Source organism: Oryza brachyantha, chromosome 4 (assembly GCF_000231095.2).
Source record: "Oryza brachyantha chromosome 4, ObraRS2, whole genome shotgun sequence".
NCBI lineage: Eukaryota > Viridiplantae > Streptophyta > Magnoliopsida > Poales > Poaceae > Oryza > Oryza brachyantha.
Genome location: NC_023166.2, coordinates 8,026,704 through 8,051,782, shown reverse-complemented (window position 1 = coordinate 8,051,782; position 25,079 = coordinate 8,026,704). Strand labels below are relative to the sequence as shown.

The window sequence follows — 25,079 nt, the reverse complement described above, 5'->3', positions numbered from 1 at the left end:
TTTGGTCTTTTCGCGTGGCCTTTTCTCTTTTTTTAATTTTTTTTCAACTCTAACTCACGGTAGTCACATAGTAGGGTCGAACCGCGTCTTTATTTTTAAAAAACCGGGTCAAATCTACAAATCGAAAAAAATAAGATCAAATGTATAATTAAACTTCAAAACAGGGTCAGTTATACAATAGCCCCTATTATTTAATGGCTTGCACTGCTCTTTTGTCATAAATGAATCATGCATTTTTAAACCAAATCAGAAAACAGGATTGCATACTTGACACAAAAAATATGTATATTTCAGATAAAAAGATACATTTGTACATTGATCCCATGAAATCTTGGTACATGGACACTCTGTTATTACAAGATATCAAGCGCACAGCCACCATCTAGCATTAGCTAACTTGATCTTCACACAATATCAGGCTCACAGCCACCCTCAAGCATCAACTCACATGTGACAGCATGGTTCTGAACATCTACATTGTTAAAACATTACAATTCAGATTGACACACACCCTGTATCCTAGTGGTGGCTCTTGGCCCTTGCGCCCAATACTCGACACATTCCTCCGCTGAGACAGATCAATGTGCCCAACATCTTTGCTCTGGTGTACTTATGGGTAAAAACGGGGCAGATATTTTCCGACCACCCGCTCATATTAATTCAGGACAAATTCAGGTGAGATATTCTGATACCCAGGATTTTACACGGATCCAGAGCCGAATCCAGATATTTTTTGGTGGATATGAGATCGGGTTCGGAAGGGTAATACCCGACGGATACAGATTATCCGGAATAAATTGTGGATAGTACCCGGATTAATATCCGGTTTAACGGGTGACAATTTCTGATTTTGGCCCATCAAGTTTCAAGGCCCAGCACACAAACACAACCCTCAATACACACGCACGCACGTGGCTTCACAGGACGGCGTCGGCATCGTCATTCGGCAAATCGGCAGTACCGAGTCGTCGCCTCCCAGCTCGCACTCAACACGCCGCCGCCAGCCTCCGCCTCCCGCCGGCCGCCTCGAGCCTCCGCCCTCCGGTCCAGCCTCCACGTCTCCTCGCCGCCTAGGCACCGTCAAGCGTCCGCCTCTCCCCGTCCAGCCGACGTCCGCCTCCTGCCGTTGAGGCGCCATCCGGCGTGCGCCTCCCTCCATCCGAGGCGCCGTCCGACATCCTCCCCCCACCGGATCGTGAGGCGTTGTCACCAGGCCGTTCCTCTCGGCCTCCCCCGTCCCCAGCGCGGCAGCGAGATTAGAGTGACGCGACGATGAGCTCTTGTCGGATGTCAGCCATGGAAGCGAGCGCCCAGTTCCTCGTTTAGGTGAGGATCCTACTACTTACCTTTTCATTTGAGACCGTTGTACTGATGTCGAACTATGATTTTTCCTTTTGTTGGGCTAAATATTATCTTCTGATTCTCTATTAGAACTTATCTTTTGTTGTATTGGACATAGTCACCTAATTGCAACTTTGCAATGTACCGTTGTGTTTTAGTGTGCGACTGTGTGTACTACTAAAGTACTGGTATTTTTGCTAGTTGATGCTATTTTGGTACCGTTACACATTACTATGCCACTAGCTCCTAATTCAGTTGTATTTTGGGGTATACGCAAATATACAATAGCTATTGTATATGTGGTATGTATGGTTGTTGTTTTAACTTGATATCCGCATAAATATTCGTACCCATGAGTATTCGTATCCGTCTTGCTACGTATTTGTATCGTATTTGTATCTGGTATTATCCGTGATTGTATCCTTATTCAATAATATCCGTATTAGATCCGAATCCGATGATAAAATATGGGTTAGGATATAGGAAAGACGAAATCCAACCGAACCCGACCGTTTTTGCCCCTAGGTGTACTTGCACTTCCAATTAAACTTCTCAAACCTGTAGAGATGAACAATCAGCACCATATATACATATAAAATTTTCAAGAGATTTTGATTCTTGTGTTTCAGTAAAATTGTGTCCCCGCTATATCAAATTCATTTGGCCCTTCATAATTAGACAGATCAATGTGCTCAATTATTGGCTCTCTGCTATATTGTGCTACTATTTGTGGCCTACAAGGCTACAATTAAGAAATTTTAGTAACATTCTTGTGTTCTAGGGAAAAGACTAGGCAAGGCAGAGATGATTCATGGCCAGTAACCTTCAGAGACGGTAACCAAGACAAGAGCTGAACTTGTTACAATAAATATATAGATAAAATCAACATTTTGCTTGTTCCGGCAGTAGCAGCAGCTGCTTGTCCCGGCGGCAACCTTGCTCGCTGCTCAGCAACTCGGTGCCTTAGAGGTTCGCCAGAAAAAATAGTATCGGCGTCGTCCAATTGCTCTCACGCACAGGCAGCGGTACTCGGTAGTTGGACAGGCTCAGAGCGACGAGGGGCCCTGTAGGGAGGTGTGGAGGGACGTTGTGGCACGCGCGCTGGAGCTTGGCAGTCAGGCTGGCTCGGGCGGCGAGGGGCTTTGGATGGAGGTGTGGAGGGACGTCAGGGACTCGGGGCAGTGGACCAGCGGCGGGGAGAGAGGCCACTATTATTAAGAGTTTTTTTGTTAAGAGTTTTTTATTATTTTTGAAAAAGTACTTCGAGTTATCGTATTTTTTAGCATAAAAATTCTGTATCTTACGTACGATGTACCTTAAAGGTGCTAGAATTTTACACTAATCTCAGTCATTGATTAAAAAATACGTATTTCTATACTTTATTAATTAATTGATTAGTAGTATTTAGTTTTTTTTGTTTTTTTGACAATAAAAATTACAACAAGAAGGACCATATTACCCTTTAAATTTATACTACACATAATATTATTGGTAGTATACTTTAACTGCAGTCGGCCGATAAAAATAGATCAACGGTGTCCATTATATTCTATTGTTAGTAGAATGCACCGGAAACGGACCCATTGGATGCTCGACAAACTTGGTGATCAATCACAGTTTGTTGTGTGAACCTTGATCAGCTCTCTGTATATCCTGTGTACAACTTGAAGTAATCCAACCCATTTACTGGTGCCTGAAAACCCTGTCAGTGTGGTGGAATGAACTCGACTCTTGATACTAGAAGACAAAATAAATTCATACGGTTCACCATACCACCGAGTGGACGAAGCCTCCTAGCCTGCGGGCCGGGTGAAAATTAATTCTGAATTTCGTGTGTTTGTGGCGGCAGAAGAAATAGGGGCTGTAGGAGCAGTAGTGAGGGATGACCAATGTGAGTTCGTGGCGGCGTCAGCTCATAGACTCATTCTGCCCTTGCACTTCAGAAGCTACAGTAGCGTCCGAAGTGTTAGCCTGTCAAAGTGCTTACGTGCGGTTGAATCGGCTGGAGAGTTGGGAGCTAAAAAAAGTTCTGATTGAAACAGACTCTCTGCAAGTAAAGACATCGTTAACGAGCTCAGAGTGAATCGCTTGGTTCATGGTCTAATGATACAAGAGTTGAAGTAGCTTTTGAAGGGTTCTTTTTGGAAGACAAGGTAGTTTGGACTTGGCAATCGGCAAACAGTCTAACCAATGGAGTTTCTGAACGAATTTATTTGCAGGTGTCTAGCGGATGACTGTATGCATGCTTCTTTTGATCAATTGAATGTTAGCAGTCTGCCTTTCTTCCCCTAAAAAAATACATCATAATGAAAATTATCGATATCAAATTTTGTTAACAAAGTTGACGACTTTTCTGGCCAACACAGTATCACTTAACGATTTGCAGTGTAATCAATGGACCAATGGAGCCACCAAAATCGGTATAGATAGAAACCGGCTAAGAGAACCTATAACCTATTTCAACATTAATTCAATTTCATGGAATCAAATGTGGCTAATTTTACTAGAAAATTAGCAAAAAAGATAAGTATCGTACGTACATGATAATTGATGGATGCTTTCCTAGCAAAGCAATAAAGATCGATCCTCACCTCCGTGGACAAATACCAACTATTTTTCAGTGTAAAACGACAAAGATAAACCAAACACTAGCGTTATGTTTGATAGCATTATCGCCCCCAGCTTGAAAGGGGCTAACGTTGACAATTTCTCACATACTATTCTGTGATAGGACATGAGTGCTTAATGGTGTACAGAGATTCCTTCAACATCCATTGCATCCAACTACTTGTTCAGGGAGGATGACCGTGTCTTCAGTCAATCAGTACGTGTACTTCATGGGTCCTATTACCTCGATCTTCTAATAAGGCCACTTTTATAATTCAGTAGATAAATTAGCATAAAAACAAAATGAACTAAATTCACCTAATAGAACAAAACGTTGTCGAGGGTGGGATGGCGCATTTTCCTGTAATATGAAGAGAAATTTGAATAAGAGGTGTTTGGAGGAAGAGTTTTACTTCCGTTCTTCCTTTGGTACCGCGAGATACTACTAATATCTCACTCGTGTTATCCACCCTTCGACCAAGTTAGTACCTCGAGATACCATGCAATCGTGATCATCCGATTATCATCACCAACCATCAGAGTTTTAGTACCAACTCAATCGTGAGGTGGATAGCACGAGTGAAAATTTTAATATCTCACGGTACTAGTACCTTGTGGTAAAAAAAAGGATGGGAGTAAAGCTCTTGGAGGAATAATTACTACGTAGTACTTAGCAACTCAATCGTGGATAGCACGAGTGAAAATTTTAATATCTCACGGTACTAGTACCTCGTGGTAAAAAACAAGGATGGGAGTAAACTCTTTCAGAAATAATTACTACGTAGTACTATGAAGTACTCTTTTTTGAGAAAAAATTAAAATGGTGGAAAGGTAATTCTTGCAACCAGAGGGCCTACGTACTTCGTTCATTGAGGATGCCTATGGATGAAACAGTCTTTTCATTCAAATTATTACGAACAACGACAATCATCATTTTACCGGGTATCACTATCTCAATGTAATAGGTTAAAGTTAACAAGATAATATCTGCAAATAATCAAGCTGGAAGTACAGTAGATCTGTAGATGTATATTTCCTATTGTTTTTTTCCTAATAATTAACTAGGGAAGATACTTTTAACCAGATACTGTCAAGTTCAAATATAAATCAATAAATGTCGTAATATGCTAGTTTTCAAGAGAAACATGGCTTTTGTGTGTTCATACGCCATGACCACCAACCACCTACGGCATTAGTGCTCTCTTTTGAAAGCAACTATTTTAAGGAAATCACTAGCTTTTAGATGCCAGAAATATTGATACGAATTAGGACTATATGTGATAGTGAGACTCATCTCCGCGACGGTGATACCAACGTTGATGAGAATGACCACAACGAGCCTCAATGCCAGTGATGACTATCGTGAACATAAGGACCAACAACATCTAACTCTAGCGAGCTTCGATATATACAAATTAGGTTTCTAGGACATAGATGGTACGAGAGGGTTGCAGAATAGTAAGAATGAGTTTAGTAGGTGGCCATAGTGGACGGAGAGACAATGGCTGAAGCACTAGATCAAACTGCTTGGATAGAGGACAAACAACCGGTGAGGCTAGTAGCAAGGGGGGTTGGTACCCGAGTTGTTAGAAGACGGATGCAGTGGTGGCTTCTCCGGTATTCAGAATTGAAGGAGTTGCCACAAATAGGGAAGATGGTAGGATGGTGGCATCTCGTCAGCAATCTTATGCAAATACTTTTGAGAGGGCTACATAGCATTTATGGTTTTAAGACTTAATTACGCTTGTTTTCAAAATTTATTTGAACACTAGCATGTGCGAAGACTTGGGCGTTGTTCTTTACCCAAGTTATCAAACTTCAGATTTCCTCGTATTTCGCGCACACACTTTCTAAACAGCTAAATAACGTGTAGTTTACGATTTTTTATACATGAAAGTTGATTTAAAAAATCACATCAGTTGTTTTCTTAAGTTTTATAGCTATTAATTAATTAATCACATGTTAATCCGCTACTATGTTTTATGCGCCGGTTACCGAACTTGGGAAATAACATGGTTTTGGTAAAGGTAGATGGGTGCATATCTATCTACGGTTATATAATACTCCCTCCGTCCTAAGTGTTTGACGTCATTGACTTTTTTATACACGTTTGACTATTCGTTTTATTCAGTTTTTTTAAAAAAATATGTAAAGCTATATATTGCATAAACGTATATTTAAAAATAAATAAAATGATATAAAAATAATTAATAATTATGTAAAATTTTTGAATAAAATGAATAGTCAAACGTATATAAAAAATCAATGTCGTCAAACATTTAGGGACTTATTATTTTAATTTTTTGTGGTGCTCAGCTAGCGAGGACCTGGCACTGCGATCCCCTGCTCGTCTTCATATAAGATCCCATCGTTCGTCGTGGTGGGCTTGCACAAGTTTGGTCTTTCGACCAGAAACACACAGTTCATTTGTCCATTTCTTCCCATCGAGCAGCAGCTATGGTTTCTATTGGCACAGCATTTTGTGAAATTATTTGGCTATGGATGCTATTGGCGCTGGCCGCCGAGCTCCTCACCGCTGGGGCAACGGCGCAGTGCCAGAACACGAGCTGCGGCGGCGTAGACATCCCCTACCCGTTCGTGATCAGTTCAAGCGGCTGCGCTACGGCATCTTCCTTTGAGTTTCAAGTCGACTGCAACCCCGTCGGGAATGGTGTCTACAAGCCGTTCATCGTCGGAAATATCGAAGTCTTCAGTATCAATGTCCAGCTAGGTCAGGCCCGCGTGGGGAATGGCATATCTTCTTCCTGCTACAACAACTCGACTGAAGAAATTAGGTGGCGGCTGAACCTGACCGGGACGCCGTACCGGTTCTCCGACACCGCCAACAAGTTCACCGTCATCGGGTGCCGGACGCTGGCGTACATCGCCGACCAGGATTACGTGGGGAAGTACATGAGCGGCTGCGTGTCTGTCTGCCGGCGAGGTGAGCTCACCGGCGTGGCCAACGGCACCTGCTCCGGGAAGGGCTGCTGCCAGACAGCCATCCCAAAGGGCCTCGACTACTACCAGATGTGGTTCGAGGAAAGCATGAACACGTCGGGGATCTACAACCGGACCCCGTGCAGCTACGCCGTGCTCATGGAGGCGTCCAACTTCTCCTTCTCGACGACCTACCTGACTTCGCCGCTGGAGTTCAACAACACCTACGGCGGCCAAGCGCCGGTGGTGCTTGATTGGACCATCCAGAGTGCCAACACTTGCGAGGAAGCGTCGAGAAATCACACATCATACGCCTGCAAAAGCAAGCATAGCAGGTGTGTGGACTCCTTCGATGGAACAGGCTACATCTGTAGCTGCGAAACAGGATACCAAGGGAATCCTTACCTTGAAGGTTCCAACGGCTGTCAAGGTAAATTTCTCTATTATTCCCGCGTCATAGCCAGAATTTTTCCCTTTTAAGTCATAGCCAGAAATTTCGAAATTGTGATTATGCTAAGTATTTCTTTACCGCATCCATTCCAAAATATAGTTTAGCTACGTGCCCGGACAGTGTGGAAAGGGAGTATGAAATAGCCATGGCATATACTGAGCTAATATTACTAGCATACAGCCACTTATCTCTAACGGACGTTAAGGCCTGTAGCAAAAACAACTTGTCACACGATCTACCGAAGTCGGAAACTCTCCCAAACAGCACTAGTATCTGAAGTTGCAGTACCCAGAAAATAAAGTAGAAGTGATAAGATAGAAAACCCAGATTATCGAGATTCTAAAAAGTTGGCTTGTTCCTGAATTCCTGTACATATCTGTATCGACTCGCAGTGGATACCTATACCTCTAAAAGCTACATATGCCAGCGGTCACCGTTCCCCTCATTTGTGACAGCTACCTTCAATCCATTACTGATAAAGATTTGCTCCGGTATAACAAAAAGTAACTCGAGGTACCGGTACCTCGAGGTATAAAATTATTTTTCACCATTGGATCTAGTTGAGTAGGATGTGCGCTATTAGATCCAACGATCAGAAACGATTTAAACGATTTAGAAACGATTTAGTACCACGAGGTACGGTTACCTTGAGGTATTTTTCTTGAGGTATTTTTTATTAGGTTTTATTACAATGTAAAATTGCTCTTACTGATAAGGTGTTACCGAAGGGGATGTTCTATGCTAGCGTAGCAGTGTACCCATCTTTCAAATAGGCTGCTTTTCTAAGTATTTTTTTGTTCGTGCTCAAACATGGTACGCAACATGTGGTTTAGCTTAATCCAGTTTCTACGCGTGGTAATATTCTCTCTTCCGCGTGTTTTTTAGGCCAGACAGTTTTTCAGTATACTGGTAAACGTTTTTCAAGTTTCTATGTTGAACTTTAACAACGTCCATGCTCCAACGTTCGATCTGATTAGGTCAAACGTTGTAAAATGCAAGGACGTACATGTAGTCCAAACATATGACATTAGATCCATTTACGAAGTATTTGCACAAATTAATGGTTGATTACAGACAACAAAAAAGAATATTTTTAGCATAAAACAAAAGCCATTGTGTCATTTTTAGAAAAATAAAAATAAAATACAAGTTTTAAAATTTATGAGACAGTATATATCCGACCACCTCGATTAGAACTTTTGGAGTTAGATAAAATAATTAGTATTGAACATTACAATTTAAACCGTAGTACGTGGAATAGTGAACCCAAAGTCAAGTCTACAAAAACACATGTTCTGAGTAAATTACCAATTAACCCTGTATGGAATTGGTCTTTACTCTAACGAAAGTCAATCTGGGTAGGTGTCGAACGGTCGTTCTAGGGGCAAACATCCGCGCTCCTGCTAATCCGCGCGAATGTCTCTACACAGCTAAAAATTTTATATATTCGTTTTTTATACTTTATATTTATAGGTATAAAGTTTAATTCGTCTTTATACATGCATGAAATTTTATATATAGAAAATTTATACAAAAAACAAATTTAACATAAAGTATCTTGTAGAAAAAATATTAACATTTGAAACCGTCATCTTACAAATATATATCTACAAAGATTAGACATTAAAAAATTATACATATAAAGTTTATATATATATATATATATAGACACACATAGAGAGTTTATATATAGAGAGATTATACTAGAATGTTGCATTCGCGTGGGTATATAAGCGCGGGCGTTCGCCTGTTAGCCTTTTTGGCTATCTAAGTGTCCTCGTAGCTCTCGGTGCTCTCTTGACACTCGGTAATAGCTCCCATGCTAAAAACAATGTTGCTAATTAATACAGAAAATTAGTTCCCCAAAAGACCAAAAATATGAATGTCACCATATAAAAATATATAGCTGTCAATGTTACTGATATAGCATACCCCATGGACATGCAGTTACATTGGCAGGAGTATTAACACACGGGAGCGCACACATACATTCAGTCCCAAGAAAATAGGAAATGATATGGTAGAGAAAGAAATATGTATGTAGTATGGAAAGATTTAGTAGTCCAATTTGCGTATGTCAAACCTACCTAGTCGTGTTGCATAAGGACTTCTCATAGTCCTGCTCGTCTCTTATCAGATTTGCTTAGATAGTTTTCAGACTTATCTCTTTAGTTCTATTTGGAGGGGGCAATCCAAGGTATAACTACTAGAGAATCCAACAATTGATAATAGGCTAATAGATCCCAAGCATCAATTAAAAGCCGGACAAAACAACCCCATCTTGTCAGCGTTGGTGATGCCCAACAATGTCTAGTTGATGACAAACATGGTCGTGCTACCATGTCGATAAAGTTGTTGACTAGAATAGGGTTTCCTCATATCTTGTACAAATGTGAGATCAGTATAATAGCAAAACTAGCTCTAGCCAACAAGAGTAGGGCTATTACCAGTCATCCGGAGGCTTGACACTGTATAAAAATTTATACATGTGTCTTTTTTGTTGTATAGTCTCATGTATACATTGGTATCAGTCAAACACTATGTCCTCAAATACTGTAGTCAGATATCTAGTTGACGACAATAGCACATATAAACTTGTTTTCCATAAAGTCAACTTTTGTAATACTAGACTAATTATGAAACTCAGAAAAAGTGTAATTTCCCCATACTATTGTGTCAGTTTAATTTCTTGCCATAAACTACAAAGCAAGTCATTTCTAACCCTCAGTTCTTCTAAGAAGCAATTTTACAGTCTAACAAAAAGTAACAAAAACTATCTCGAGATACCGGTATCTCACGGTATCAAATCGTTTCTGATCGTTGGATCTAACAGCGCACATTCTACTCAGCTAGATCTAATGGTGAGAAATAATTTGGTACCTCGAGATACTTTTTGTTGTACCGAAGCGAATCTCTATATTTAATTATGTATTGTTAAAATAACTAATAGTCAAGGTATATCATGTCTGAGGACCATAACAATACTATGCATGTTTTATATCAATTTTGTATACAGTGGGAATATGGGTGGTAATAGACTAAGTTCCATGGGCTCTTTCACAGCCCCACATAAACGTAATCTATTTTTAGCTGAACAACCTATAAAATTTTATCCCACATCTTTTATATTCTGATTTTAAATTTTATAGGACAAGAACTTAGCCCCATTACCACCTCTAGCTGGTTGGAGACTTGGAGTAACGCAAATCCACGCAGGCTACTTTGCGGTAGAACTGTCCCCACCGTTTCCAGAGTTGTATACATTTGTTTAATAAATCTAATATTTGTTTCAGATTCCCACCTTTTTCCATTGCAGATTTCAAATTTTTTCTGGGGTGGTCCTCCAGATGGTGAAATTTATTTATTTTGTGAATTTTATTTATTTTGTGAAATTTATCTAGAGATCAGTATCGGCCCTAACCTAAAGTTGATCACGACGCCGTTGTATGCACTTTTTTTTTTTACTTTGATCTTCAATCTTGCATCATCATGTAAAATTTTTAAGCAGTAACATCATTTTTTTCTAAATAACTTTCTATTTGATTACAGATATCAATGAATGCGAAGATTCAAGGACATACCCTTGCTATGGAGTTTGCGACAATAAACCCGGCAAATTCGATTGTTTCTGTTATCCGGGCAGCAGTGGAAATGCCAGTATTGAAGGAGGATGCCGAAAAGACCTCTTATCACCAAAAACAAGACTGGCAATTGGTATGCATACAACTATACAAACTCTATCATACTGCCACGCCATATGTTCTACTTGAATCTTGATCTTGTCCTGTATACAGTTTAAGTATGTCAATTTCAAAACATCACTTTAATTTTATTATTATTTTTGCTTAAACCTTTACACTAATTAATCCCAAATCTTGGCCTATGCAGGTGCTGTGGCCAGTGTACTGGCTGCCCTCTTTGGTTTCCTTGCATGGGAGGTTATTCTGCACAAACGGCGCATCAGGAAACAAGCTTTGTTAAGGCAGACAGACGAGTTTTTTCAGCAGCACGGAGGCCAGCTATTGCAAGAAATGATGAAAGCAGAGGGGAACGACGGGTTCACCCTCTACAAGAGAGGTGAGATAGAGACCGCCACAAAGAACTTCCACAAGGCACACATCGTTGGCGAAGGAGGGCAGGGAACCGTGTACCGGGCGGTGCTAGACGGAGCTGCCGTCGCGATAAAGAAGTGCAAGGAGATCGACGAGAGCCAGAGGCTGGACTTCGTGCAGGAGCTCGTCGTACTTTGCCGTGTCAACCATCCCAACGTCGTCAAGCTGCTCGGATGCTGCCTGCAGTTCGAAGCGCCCATGCTTGTGTACGAGTTCGTGCGGAACAAGACGCTGCTGGAGCTGCTGGAGCTGCAGCGGAGCAGGAGGTTCCATGTCACGCTGGGAACCCGGCTGAGGATTGCGGCGGAGTCCAGTACCGCGCTTGCGCATCTCCACTCGCTGCCGCGCCCGATCCTCCACGGCGACGTGAAGCCGGCCAACATCCTCCTCGCCGAAGGGCTGGTCGCGAAGGTGTCCGACTTTGGGTGCTCCACGATCGATGAGAAAGCACAGGATGTGCTCAAAGGCACGCCGGGGTATATCGACCCGGAGTACCTGCTTGAGTACCAGCTCACGGCCAAGAACGACGTCTACAGCTTCGGCGTCATTCTTCTCGAGCTTCTAACTGGCAAGAGGCCGCTTTCCAAAGAACGGAAGAGCCTGACCCTAATGTTCCAGGAGGCCATGGCGGATGGCACACTTGTCGAGCTCCTTGACAGCGATATAGTTGATGAGGCTAGCATGAGAGTGATTCACCAGGTTGCGTCTCTAGCGAGCCAATGTCTGGTTGTTCCAGGTACGACGAGGCCGGCAATGACGCGAGTGGCGGCGGAGCTCCGGCGTCTTGCGCAAGCAGATGAGGTGCTGCGACACCCTCAACCGCCACTGGTGCTTGAGGATCTGAGCTTTATGGAGATGGGGGCAACAACGTCGACGTGGTACGGTGAGAGCTGGACTAGTGGGGATTATAGCCTCGAGAAGAAAGCTGTGCTGAGCGTAGAATTCGCGAGATGAACGATGGATCGTTTCGTTGTATATATTGATTCACTTCTGTGTGCCCTTTGTTTGCGTGTGTTAGACCGGGTGTTCTCCCGTTCTTCTTTGTGTAGAAGAACCTGATAAACAACATATATATACACCCCTATCTTTTCAGTTTTGTTTATACTTATAATCCAAAATTTAAATTTGCAACCTTGAATTTAGAGTTGATTTTAAGGTTTTCTCGCCAAAGTTTATTTTCCAGCATTGACTTTTAGATTTCTAAGAATACGTAGGTAAAAATTTTATTCACAAATTATTTTTTATTTGCAAATATATCGTTTAACTTTTTTACGTGAAAACCTAAACAATCACTCCGATAGAAGCATTATGTACGCTTGCTGTGCAACTAATGATTAGCCGCCTTTGCTATTGGCCAGGTGACTGAAAATATAGGATTTGTTAGTCGATCATCCTGACTGTTAGGGAGACCTTCACATCCATGCGTGAACTAGGTTGTCCATGCTGTCAATTGGGTCAAAGTAGATGCTTTTGCTCATGTCGATTTTTGTCTCTGGAGAGCGGACGGTGGAGAGGTTCGGACTCAGGACTCACACGATTTGGAGACATGGTGGGGGCCATGGGGAAAGGCGTGAAGCATCTTCGTCAGGAGCGACGGGCGAGATGATGGTCGACTCTAGTATGCTCGTGATAAGTTTGGAGATAATTTTTGTTGCTTCGCCCGATTTGGATTTTGAGCTATGGTTTTTTGCGACACATCTTGTGGATTTGTTCAGTAGTTTCAGAATATCCATCATCTAGGGAGGGGGAGCATAGCCTCAATCTCTCTGTGAAGAGGTGAATGTGTGATTCATGCTTTTTCGTTTGGCTATAGTTGTGGACATGGGGATGATTTGTGAAGAGGTGGATACATTGGTCAGACACCTCGCAGGGCGGTGGCTGTTGGGCGCGAGGCAGTGTGGTGCCGTGCAGCTTGATGGCGGCCAAATAGAGCAGAACAGAGCGGCGGCGCCGAAGGTGGTGCCGGTGAAGCTCCTAAGGTGGTTGCACGGAAGAAGGAAAAGGGAAAGTAAAGAGGGAGAGAGACATTGGAGGTGCCAAGTAGGGTGGGCGTTCCATTCTTTTGCTTTATTTAGGTCGGTTTCTTTGTTTAAGTTAAGATTGGTTTATCTAAAATAAAAATTGGATTAGCTAATTAAACAAAACCAAAATAAAAAATCCAAAGAAAATCAGTTAGGTTTTTTCTGATTTGGTTTTATACCGAACATGAGAAACCTCATACATACAGGGCGCAAGTAGCAAAGGGTTGATGGGCCCCACACCTAGAGCAGGGAATTGGGCCATGCTTTCCTATGCTGGCCCAAAGCACGGTGGCTTGGCACGACAAAAAGCACGGCACGGCCCAACACGAATTGGGCTGGGTCGGTATGGCACGGCACGACCACGGGCCGGGCTTAGGCCTGGAACACAAGCACATTGAACGATACGACACTGTATGATCATTGGTCCATGCTTTGGCCGGCACGGCTCAGAAGAAGCACGAAACATTCACGCCATGCCAATTTTCTTCTTGGACCATGATTCCACAATAAGTCAATTTTATTTCCAGGCCATTGGTCATGTTAACGCTCCATCCATGTGCAACTCAACATGCCTGTCTCATGGACATTGTCACGTACTCATATGGACACAATCACTTTGTCGACAGGGCGATTTCTCTAGTTCGGTGCTTCGACACGACACGACATTGGTGGATTAAAACTTTTGACGCATGGACCACCGTAATATGACATGACAATACAATAGTAGACTAGACCACCTGTATTGGGCCGTCCTTAGGCTGCCATAGCCCAAACATGCACGATATGCTTTTGGGTCATGCTTGGGCCGTGGCATCATCCTCGCGTGCCGACACGGCACAGCACAATGAGAAAATCGGGCCGGGCCAGCACGACTACACTGGACTGCTGGGCTGATGGGCCGGCCTGGCTATAGAAGAAATTCGGCCCAGAGTGAATAGTGAAGGTGTTTGGAAATTTATGCGAGAGGTGTTTAATAGGCGATTGACATGACATCTTGTACGAGATTTGGTCGTATTATCGATAATGAAAATCGGAATGTTTTTACAAGTATTTACATGGGAGAGGGAGGGTGATCTATGGCAATGTTTGGGCCAAAGATTAAACAGAGGAGAAATTGGAATTTGAGTAAAACTTTGAATAGAGATTTGATAGTGAAACTTTGGATAGGATTTGGATTGAATAATTCAAATAAGGGAGACTGGAATTTCTAGATATGGTATAACTCCAATGGAAATATTTATAATCATTAGAATTTTGTGGGATACGATAATGAATAATGTCAAAATAATTTTGAGTTTGCGTCTAATAAGCCAAATTGTATTTTATAAATAAAAAATAATTTATGAAGAAAAATTTTATGCTCGATCTAATTGTGACTCGTGGATGATGATTCGAACGTGTTCCCTTGCCATGCCCGCGACAGGAATGCATGGATTGTTGTTAACTGAATCAAATGAAGGTCCCAAACAATCTTGCAGAGGCGGCACAAATACAAAGGTGGCCGACAAATTAAGCACGCGATATCCACATCTAGCAACATCATGTATTAATGGCGGCATCAGAGGTTGTACTACCTCTGTGTTGTCAAAATATATGTATTTTTAAGATTTAAAGTTTATACCATAATACAAACATTTTGCACTCTTATTATTTCATTTATTTCAATGATTTCAGAGCCAATTAGATGCTTAAAAATAAAATATAACTAATTTTTAACATCCCTTTAGTTTATACTAAATAAAAAAATATTTATATTTTGGAACAAAGATGGTAGTGGGAAGCTCATGTCCCTTGCTGCTGTGTTCATGCTAAGGTCATCCCTTTATGCATGCTAAGTCCATTCACAGTGCCGTTCAGCGAGGTATCCAGTGAGATATGGGTGCCCCGCTAGACATGACATGTCGTGAGACATGCTGTAGGACTAGGAGAAAATGGCCCATTGAGATGAGATCCCCTCCCGTTTGCACGGGTTTTGGCAAGGTGGTAGGAGAGATCAAGAGGAGAGGCAGGCAGCAGTCCCCTCAACACTGCCGCTGCCAAGCTCCGAGACCCACCAGCGTGCGCCACCGAGCTCTAGCCGTGCAACAACCACAAAGCGTCCCAATGCCGGATCTACAGAGCCACCAAGCCCCTGATCCAGCAGCCGGGAAAACCGTCGAGTAAGAGGAAAGACAACTCTCGACCTCCCCCACCCCACCACCACCTGCGCCACCACCTGAACACGGGGTGATGGTTCCGGTTTGCAATTAAAAAACTAAACAATATATTTACGAACAAATAATGATTTAGAAATGAAATGTTTATATACGCATCGTCAACGGTATGATTTATTTAGGCCGGCCAGCAAAGAGCAGACCCGCTGAACTCCTCCTGCCCACATCCTCGCGGGCGTCCATCTGCACCACAAACAGAGAGCTCACTGGCCTGTTGCCCTGTTCTACGATCTGCTGCACCATCGGCAATGATCAACGGCTCAACGCCACCACCGGATAGGTCAAAGGGGAGTGGGGTCGCCCAAGAGGGGATTGAGGGTTGTCGGTAATTTATATTAATTTCTGAAGTTTTGGGTGATAATTGAAAAGTAAGGACCTCTGCGTAGGCCGTACATTTCAAAAGAACTAATAGGTGGGACCATCGAGGACGCACATTCGGTGACATTGTCTCCGGTGATACTGAGTCATTGAGGTGTAGACCCACATGTGCATGGACCCACGTGGGTTCCATAAGTCAGTTACTCAATGTCACCGAGAATGTCACGAATCAATGTTACCGAATCCGGGTCCACCATCGAGATAGGCATGTACTCGTTTTTTTATTGACGCAGTTGATTTTTGATTTACATGTCACTATTCATTTTATTTAAAAAATATGTATTATTAATTATTTCGTTATGATTTGATTTATTACTAAAAAAATTAAGTATAATTTGTAATTTTGCAAAAAATTTAAATAAAACAAATGGTCAATCCAAAAGTAAAGACACGTCAGCAGATGGAGTGGGTCGGAGCCCGTTTGGACCTATATGACATTACCGGACAAGTTCGAGGACTCAAAAATGCATTTTGAGAGTTCAGGGACCTAGATGACACATGCACACAAGTTTAGAGATCGCTGATGCACTTCACTCTTTTTTCTATGACTAGAAATGCATGGTCTCTCTTCGAGTTTCCATCCAGCTTCCCAAATGGCACGTTTTTATACTCTCAGCTCCCTCATTTTCAGAGTAGAGCTAGCTACATAAATATGAATACAAACTCTATCTATTATTTAAAATTGAGTAAAGTATATGGTCGGTCCTTAAACTTGTGGTGCGGTACCACTTAGATACATAAATTTAGAAAGTACACGTTTAGATTCATGAACTCGTTTTAATGTCTAAAATTATGGACCTGGATGATACATTAAAACGAGTTCATGGACCTGGATAGTATATTAAAAACAAGTTAATGGACCTAGACAGTACATTAAAATAAATGCATGGATCTAAACGTGCATTTTCTAAGTTTATGTACCTAAGTAATATCGCACCACAAGTTTAAGAACCATACTTTACTTCTTTACAATTAATAGTACTGCAAATAGTCTCCAGAATATTTATATTTTGATATATATTTAAATACCACAAGTACTTTTATGTCGGAAGGAAGAGAGTAGTTAGCAGTTGAGCACTATGTTACATTGCTATTTTACGGACGCTCCGCTATTACAAAGGGAGATTCCTCGAAACTCTCGTCCCCTCTGGCTATAACATGACTCAAGCCAGAGGTGATTCCTTCGACGGTCAAACAAAGTAGATTTTAAACCCTTGAGAGAACGTAACTCATCTATTGCATGTTATATAAATAGTTATTAAAAAATTTGTAAAGATTAATTAATATAAAATATATTATTATATAAACATGCAAGTTCAAATATGACTTCTCAATCTATAACAAAAATAATAAATATGATTGTGATTATGCGCATACTAAGAGGGGTGAATGGTAGCCAGATCAAAAACCCAAATCTTTTCACCGAAATAAAAGATTACATGCACAAAAGCCTTACCGAAGACTCCGGTCGCACTGCGGGTGTACTACCGGTCAGACCGCCGTTATGTGGCCGGTCAAACCGCTCGCATAACCTCGGTCAGACCGATGTTGAGCGGCCGGTCAAACCGCCAGCCTACCTGCGGTGAGACTGCCAGCCTACAACGTTCAAGATGTAGATTGATCTCTTGACTTTTATTGATCAACCAGAATTTACAAAGTGCATAGAAAGCACTCTTAATAAAAACTTTTCATCTACTATCGAAAGAGAGTCGAAACCCTAATTTTCTCTCTCAAACAGCACCAAAAAGCTCACCGGGGGCATACCCCTCGGTGTTTATTTATAACCTCGACATGGGTCTGCAAAGCCCACGTATCTGCCACGAATTAGGACTCCCAATCTCGTGGGAAACCAATCCTTATCCGTAACTAACCATATCTCTATCTCTAATACAACAAATCTTATCAAATCCGGACTCTATCCGAATTTAACTTCCATATCACATACGCACACAATATCTCCATCGTATGCCATATGGATTCTTCACCACCATGTGCATTGAACTCTAGCCTAAGTATCCCGCATGATATGACGACCGCCGGACGTCACCTTATCTCGAAGTTGACTCCCGATCCATCACCGGTATACTCTCCCAAGGCATCAAGTCACCTACACATGAATCAAACAAAGAAACAATATTCCGATACCAAGCTATCTCCAACTTGACTCATGATTAGCAAAACAACAATACCCATACGTATAGAAACCAACTAGAAGTCGAATTCACGAAGAACAAATCCGAAACCGAAAAGAACACCGAAATCTGAAACTGTCGGGACTGACCTGCCGGTCGGACCGCCCACGTACCTGCGGTCTGACCGCAGGTGTCCAACCGGTCTGACCGCCCATATACCTGCGGTTTGACCGCCCGGTCAATTTTCCCAAAAACATTTAACTCGCAAACCACCAATTTGTTCATCACAAAAACTTTTAGATCACTCATTGATCTTACAATTTTTTATGGATCGTAGAAGTCATACGTGAACTTACATGTTTGTGTAATGATGTCTTATATTAATCTATCTTTATAATGTTTTAACGATTACTTGAATAACATGCGCTAGACGAGTGGACGTCCCTGCAGGGTTTAGAATACTTCCCTTCAATGTATCCAGCCAACTATCGATTCAGCGAGGACAACAGTTATTTCAAGCAACCGTTCCCATCAGTCACCACGGCCTCTGTCCAATTGTCGATTTGTCTTGGTACTTGTTGGGTCGTCGTTTTGCATCATTCTTTGATGATTACGCCAATGACATGATCGTTCGTTCCGATTTTTCTTCGACAGTCCCACAGCTAATTAAAGACCACCATTACTTGATTCAGTATTATCTCAATACAGTTTCATGTTAAAATTAACGAAATCGCACCATCCATTAATTAAACTTCAATACACATATGATATTTGTTATTCTTTATTTTTCCTACTGAACTATGAAAGGTCTTTTAACAAGACATTGTCAATAGCTAATTAAAATTCCATAAGACCGAACTTTTCAAAACCGGCCTGTGCTCTTTTTTCCTACTGAATTACTATGGAGGAGTATAGAAACAAGCAAACTGAGACCCTCCTTGTATAGCATTTTTTAAAAAGATACGGTAAGATCCAGCCTCTACATCCACCGAATATACACGACCACAGTGGGACATGTGGATTTTTTTCATGACTTAGGTTGAAGCCGGGCGTGAAGCATGCATGTATTATTTTATTTGCTTTTGAACACGCCATGCCCACACAATGCCTAAATTTATATCTGCTAAAATAATAGTTTTGAATTTTATTTGCTTTTGCGGTAAAATAATAGTTTTGAATTTTACCGCTTACCTGCTTTCCTTTATTTATCTGTTAATTAAATTTATATCTGCAACTTGTTTGAAAAAGTATAATGAAAATAATGTGCAACTTTTACAGGGATTTACCGCAACTCATGGTTTAAATTGTTTCTTAAGGAGTTCTAATTTTTTATTTGTTTTCTAGATTACCGTCAATACATTTATATGCTTGTTTATATACTTCTTCGTCTTATATTGGCGAGAACATTACACAAATCAAAGTGTACTTTTTTTGTATTTTAAGTTGAAATGTTCAAATTTGAGACATAACATGCTCAATATCGACATAATGGTTGATACAAAAGACCAAAACCGGTCACTTTAACAAATAGAAGCTGCCATAAAACAATTGTTAGCAACTTTTACTATAACTCGGTGTTAGGGAAATTGGCCAGATAACCGAGAAGCAGATTTAACGTGGAAAAGCCTTGCGGGAAAAAATCACAGGCGCCAACCGGCAATAACCACTATGAGGTGATGGTTACATAGCAGGGGAATACACCGGGCCGTCGCACCCTTTCCGTGCAGCTTACAAGGGATATATATAAGGGAAATCAAGGAGTTCTAATAGGAAAAAGCTGACATAATCCTATTAGGAAACTTAGAAAACGGTTAAAAGAAACCTAGTAGGAAACTAGTAATATAATCCAAATACGTTACAGATAATAATTCGGATCATATCTCCAACAATCTCTACGTTGAGACGAATTCTCTTGTAGCATAAAAATCATAAATCACCAGAAACCTCATATAGATAAAATCACCTTGCAGCAAATAGTCTTTTATACTATAATAAGCACGAACCAAACTTGAGGACAATGAGAATCTTGCTTGTTTTGAACAGGAGCAGTGAACCATACTTCGAACTCGCAATGGGAATAAAACCCTAAACTGTTGGTATAAATTGGTGGAACCCAACAGAGATGTGAACCAAAACGAAATACTTAAATCTCCTGATAAACCTCATGAAAAAGTGGTCATGTGCTCATAACAGTTCCTCTGAAATCACGCGATCAAAACAAGAGCATTGAATAATACTTCAAACTCGCCGCAGGATCAAATCCTGAAATTGTTGGTATAAATTGGAGGAACCCAACAGAATAGCGAAACGAAGTATTGAAATCTCCTGGTAAATTTGATCGAAGTGATAAACGGGAACAACCAAAATCTTTTCTTTGAATTGTTTTCCCTTCCAAACACCAACTTGTGGAACAAAAGTCAATAGATCGAAGGGTGCTAATGTTGACGTCAGAAATGGATCTGCTCTGACAAACCAGCCAGCAATGCGCATAGGAAAAACAATGGAACATTGATCTTCACCGATTGATCCTGATCTTGACCTTGATGTGACACAAGCACATGTAGCCACACCTCGCCACAAACAGGAAAAAATCCAACGATGTTGCTGCTGCACGCCTTGCCATGGAGTGCATGCATGCAACGACCAAAAGCGGCCGGACGAGCCTAAGGACGCCGTCGACGGAAGTCACAGAACAAATGCTGTTGTGCGTGCGCCGGTTGCAGAGGATGAACACCGCCGCCGGCCGAAGACATGCGACGACGAACGCCGCTGAACACCGCTGCCGTGCGCGAGGAGACGAGATGCAGCCGATACAACAAGATGTCGCCGGCCAAAACGCGCGACAAAGAACATCGCGGCAAGCAAAATAGATCGGATCGCTCTGATACCACTTGTTGGGAAATTGAGGCAGTAACCAAGAAACATATTTAACATGAAAAATTCTTGCGGGAAAAACCACGGGCGCCAACCGCAATCTGACGAACCAGCTGGCGGTGGTGGATTGCAAATCAGAACTCGGTTGTTTTTGACCTCGTGAACACCAGCTTGTACAATAAAACTCTCATAAGAACCTGTCATATGCTGAAACTGATCTTACCATTAAACTTCTCAATATCTAATTTGGTGAAAGACTTCGAGAAAAATTGCAGATCAAAAAATATGATAGGTTGAAGAAAAAATAGCTTCATGGTACAAACTGCGTGTGGCTGTAGCAAATGACCTTGCAGCTAGAAACAATTGATCAATCTAAGTTTGCCTCGGGAACTGTGCTGTAGAGTAATCCGGCGGCTACAGCGACTCCGTCTCAAATTCGTGAGAAATTAATGTCGCCAGAAATTGCTTGCTTGTTGCTGTACTGTTGATCGGATTTGTGAATCCCCTTCGCCTGATAGATCGAAACGTTCTTGGACGACGACGCACACGGCTCCAGGAGCAGGACGCCAATCGCGGATGCAACAAACTCCAATCTGAACAAATGCGGAAGCAGTACATTGATCTCTTCGATGCTCTGACACCACTTGTTAGGGAAATTGGCCAGATAACCGAGAAGCAGATTTAATGTGGAAAATTCTTACAGAAAAAAACCACAGGCGTCAACCGGCAATAACCACTATGAGATGATGATCACATAGCAGAGGAATACACCGGGCCGTCGCACCCTTCCCGTGCAGCTTACAAGGGATATATATAAGGGAAATCAAGGAGTCCTAATAGGAAAAAGCTGACATAATCCTATTAGGAAACTAAGGAAACGGTTAGAAAAAACCTAGTAGGAAACTAGTAATATAATCCAAATACATTACAGATAATAATTCAGATTATATCTCTAACACTCGGAATACCAACTTTAGTTTGTGTTAAATATATAAGCACATAATAATTTAATTTATTTCATACATAAATCATAACATTAACCACCTAAACTATGATACACAGATCATACGATTTATGTAAACTAGACAGTAACACGTGAACAGATCGTAAACAGATTTTATATAAAAGGTGTGGAGAACATGTACAATGGAAACTACTCTGTAGGGTGAGATGAGTGAAAGAGATAGATGATGAGCCATGTCTGAAAATTGGGTTTTTCCTCCACTGGATCTGGGAGTGATCACATCAGGCCATGACGGCAAACTCTAGGGAGCAAGGGGAAGAGAGGAAGGAAGGAACAAGAGACATCCAGAGAGAGAATGACAAAGAAGTAAGGAATTTGATGCCACCACCAATAATTCTATACGTGGTGACTTAAACAAACCATCTTTATAAATCTAGGCTAGTAAACACGTTACAAGTAATGAATAACACATCTACTAACTAATTACACATACTACTAATTAACATCAGTACTAAATAACTAATATACTACTCCTGATGTTAATGATATGGGAACCAGGGTTCCCTCAATGGTGGCTCATGATTCCTTAGGGCCTATGTGCGCCCACTTTGGGTCCCCCAACCTCTCCCCCGTAGAGAGCAAGCTAGCATCGGGACTCGCCAGAAGAATGCTATGATGTTCGCCCATGTGGCACACCAGTACACCACCAAAGATAGTTAGGGGACTCGCCATAATAATACTATGATGTACACGAAGCCCTCATTGGCCATAGTTAGTACTGAGGAGGTGCTGCGGTAGGCACATCTAGCGGTTCATACTATTTGTCCACGTAGCAATATAGCGATGAGAAGGCACATGACATTTCTTAGGCAGATGAGTAAGAACATGGACACCCCATGTGCGGTCCTTTCATTCCATTCGGCATCATCACCACAACTCAATGAAAACTAATGGGTGGTGTTAGGCTGGTTGAGAGCTACCTGCCACCCCTCATCACTAACCAGTAGGGCCACCAGCTAAAGATTCAATGATGTTACTAGGACAAATCCTACTTCGTCTTTGTCTTGGGTACATGGCGTGTGGGAGGCCGACAATCCCCCAAGGGCTACCCATTGACTTCTGATGCCATTAGTCACATTACCCGTCCTATTGTTAAGGATGGAGCATTCTCTTTAATCACTTGTCTAGATGACATAAGAGGCTCACGTAGAGCCACACTCCCCAAGGTCCACTTTGGTATCCCCTTGACACTATAAATGAGGACCAAGTCCAATGGAGAAGGTGGATCTAAAGCCGATCCCGAGAAAAATCCAACAAGTGATAAACAAGCCACTTAGAAGAGAATGTAATGACTAAAAACCCTTCCTTAGGAGTAGTGGTCCAGCTCCTCTAGCCCTCTTAGGCCCCAGCGGTGGGTAGTGGTACATAGACCTTCTCACCGAACATGCCTTTGAGGTCTCTACACCCTGACCCCACCCGACTACTAGAATGTACGGTGTGACAACCCCCTGAGAGGTGGCTAAGAGGGTGATAGGACTTAGGCAACTTTGCATCATCATATATGACTCATTCTTCGTGATCTAAATATACATCCTTCGCCTTCTACCGCAAGCGGACGACACTCAATCCAAAATAGAAGCTTTGAAGATGGCCTAGCCTTTGCACTAGTAAAAGGGTATGTGGCCACGAGCAATGCTCCAAACTCTTCTGATACCCTAAGGGCTCGGGCAGGCCTCATACTTAGGTAGCTTAGCCCCTGGCGATGGCCAATGACAAGCAACATAATTGGTCTCACCGAACGTGCCACTGAGGTCTTTGTGCTCAAGGTTAGCTTAACTATTGAAAGAACATGGTGTGACAATCCCTTAGGGAGTGTCCAACAAGGTGAGGAGTACTCGTGAGTTGGTCCAATGTCATCCAAGTGTTGCTAGCCCGATGCCCCTTCATTTGTCGGAAGGCATGCCTTTCCCATGTTCTGGTGTGGGCAGCGGAGGCTACAAATAGGCTAGCCCTTAGTAGGGCCAACCCATCTTTTTGTGGAGTCCTCGAGTTGTGATGAGCCTTGAGCACCACTTTGCCACAATTGTTGGGTCTTCACCCCTACCCTCTCCAGGTCATGGGAGTCTAGTATAAAGCCAGGGTTGTATCAGTGATATGGAACCAAGGTTCCCTCACTATTGGCTTCTGTGCCTTAGGGCCTATCTGCATTCACTTTGGGAGGAGTCAAGATGCCCCGGACCCTCTCCTTGGAGTGCAAGCCGTCATCAGGACATCTCGACAATTGATGCTGATGCCCACCGGCGTGGGACAACAGCAATGGCCGATGGCGGACACATGAGAAGAGAAGGTTGCAAGTAGCAATCCCTTGTTAGGAGTGTTGAGGAGCTAGGGAAGTAAACTCCTATTTATTTTTAGAGTGCTTCTCTCGTTCTCATTGCTTTTGTTGCGTATACATAATCCATAACAATATCCATTGGAGTAGAGTATTATGTCTTCGTGTAGACCAAACATATATACTTGGTTGGTCTATGTGTTTTCTCCAGGCATTTACTTCATCACTCACCAAATTCGCGCTATCAATTTGTCCCGCGCTCTCGGATGCTAACTTTGTCAGTGGTTCAACTTTCAAAGTGCCAGCTTGACAACTGAACGGTTGTGAAGGAAGACGAAAAGAGGAAAAAATAGACAAATGATTAAGAGCTGTGTGTGAGAAAAGGCATTTTCCGTGTTTAGAAAAATCGTCATTTGCATAAGTGATTGGTATGGTGGTTACCGTTTGCCCTTTTAAGGGAAAATCGAAACGACATATTTGCAAACCCTCTTTTCAAATTGATGTTCCATATCTTCTTTTCATAGTGTTTTTTTTCTTATTTTTCATCCTACCATTCCATTACGATTTCTTTTTCTTTTTGATGATTAAGAAAGAGCTGAAATAACGAAAAATAATTTATAAATAAACTTTTATATACATGCGTTCTTTGCAATCTAAAAGTAAATGCTGAAAAATAAACTACAATAAAAAAACCCAAAATCAACTTCAAATTTA

The 25,079-nt window shown here is 41.9% G+C and overlaps 1 protein-coding gene across 1 annotated transcript; it reads left to right on the top strand.

The window, feature by feature from the left end:
* The first annotated feature begins 5,449 nt into the window (after positions 1-5,449).
* Positions 5,450-12,523, top strand: LOC102707210 (wall-associated receptor kinase 2-like). Its single transcript, XM_006653241.3, has 4 exons — positions 5,450-5,605; positions 6,361-7,318; positions 10,889-11,053; positions 11,228-12,523. Exons 1-4 carry the CDS (start codon positions 5,450-5,452, stop codon positions 12,403-12,405), a joined length of 2,457 nt encoding a protein of 818 aa, XP_006653304.2. The 3' UTR covers positions 12,406-12,523.
* Positions 12,524-25,079: the final 12,556 nt, after the last annotated feature.